This window comes from Penaeus monodon, chromosome 32 (genome assembly GCF_015228065.2).
Source record: "Penaeus monodon isolate SGIC_2016 chromosome 32, NSTDA_Pmon_1, whole genome shotgun sequence".
Classification (NCBI taxonomy): domain Eukaryota; kingdom Metazoa; phylum Arthropoda; class Malacostraca; order Decapoda; family Penaeidae; genus Penaeus; species Penaeus monodon.
Genome location: NC_051417.1, coordinates 32,882,822 through 32,884,263, shown reverse-complemented (window position 1 = coordinate 32,884,263; position 1,442 = coordinate 32,882,822). Strand labels below are relative to the sequence as shown.

General features: G+C 42.1%; 1 protein-coding gene across 1 annotated transcript in view; it reads right to left on the bottom strand.

Moving 5' to 3' along the window:
• The window catches only part of LOC119593826, an 18,173-nt gene that overhangs the window by 9,037 nt on the left and 7,694 nt on the right, over window positions 1–1,442 (bottom strand). The window contains exon 3 of the mRNA XM_037942855.1: window positions 1,034–1,084. Coding sequence (XP_037798783.1) covers window positions 1,034–1,084 — 51 coding nt within the window. The remainder of the gene's footprint in view (window positions 1–1,033; window positions 1,085–1,442) is intronic.

The following is a 1,442-nucleotide window of genomic DNA, read 5'->3' as shown; positions in this document are numbered from 1 at the left end:
AAATTATCTAAACACAAATTCCCGATGCCATGGTGTATTTTGCAGATAAAGCTACCCGGCATGTAATTCGTAAGCTTATTGTAATTACACTGATGATTATTAAGGTATCTCTATCTAGACAATGTTTTAAATGTTACTTTTGACCTTTAGAATGATTCGTCATTGGTCATTTGTGATTTTTTTTTGTACTTCGAGGCTTTGGAATATTGTTTAGATCTAATCTATTCTCATAAAAAGTCACATTATGGGATGGTGTTTGTCTCCATCGTCACTCATTCATAAATTCGCCTTTGCCACCGTCCTTAGGATGTATACAAGCTGGTATATTGCAAGAACAACTAAGAAATTAATCGCATCAAGGGGTGGTTGTTCGAATCGATAATTTGTAGGATGTTTAAATCTGGTTCCTATAATATATATATATTTTCTGTTTCATATAAATTTCCCAGGATTTTGCTTCTGGACAGATACGCCATTCATGTTTTATACATTCCAAGGCCAGGGATCGAAAAGGAAACGTGTAACAAGGTAAGTCTGGTTACATTTCCAACAAGCGAATGGCGAAGACCATACTCTGAACACCAACTACGGGCATTATAGCTACGGGCAGGCTATGTCAGTGCACACATTCTCAAAGTATCTGGGTATTGAGGGCTGGGGAGTGTTCGATACATACCCTAGTGAGGGAAACGTGCGGACATTCTACAAGCAAAGGTCAGACGAGGTCAGAGGTAACGTTTACATTCACTTAGCTAATAGCTAAGGAGGACAGGGAGGTGTACATAACCAGAGGTATTACTAGGAAGTGTAAGGATGTGTACACGGCCACCGTAAGTGTGGCGCGTGGAGGACAGGAGGGCGGTAGAGAGTCCACAGCACCCGTGGCTGAGGCGGGCGGGGTGAGGGCAGCCAAGGTCTATATCAGTACTTATAGAGGCCTTCAGCACAGCCACCACAGGGTAACACGAGCGAGCAAAGGGGGGGAAAACACAGCCTAGACTAGTGAGTGAGGGAGGAACACGCAGCGTCTTACTGTCATCGGTCTCCTCCCCTGCAGCGTCCTGGGCCTCCTCTCCTGAAGGGGCTGAACAAGGCGCGGGGAAAAGGGTTTAGAGTGAGGAAAGAATTGAAGGAAAAAAAGGGAAAAAAATTATCTGGATGAATCACCCAGATGAGGTTTTTGTTTTGTTTTGGCTCAGGGCTAATTACAAGCAAGGCAGAGCACTAAGGAGTTGATATACAGATTGAGGCTAATTAGTAAGTAAATTTTGGAGTGTGGTTAAGGAAAAAAATAATAGCATTAGCCAAGGAAAAAAGCTTCTACAATCCGATTATTTACATGGCTTTCAGTAAAACCACTTGCATGGAAGAAAATCTTTAAAAAAATAAGAAAAAATCACCTGAAACACACAGACGAAGACCCCAATCATTAATTTTACACC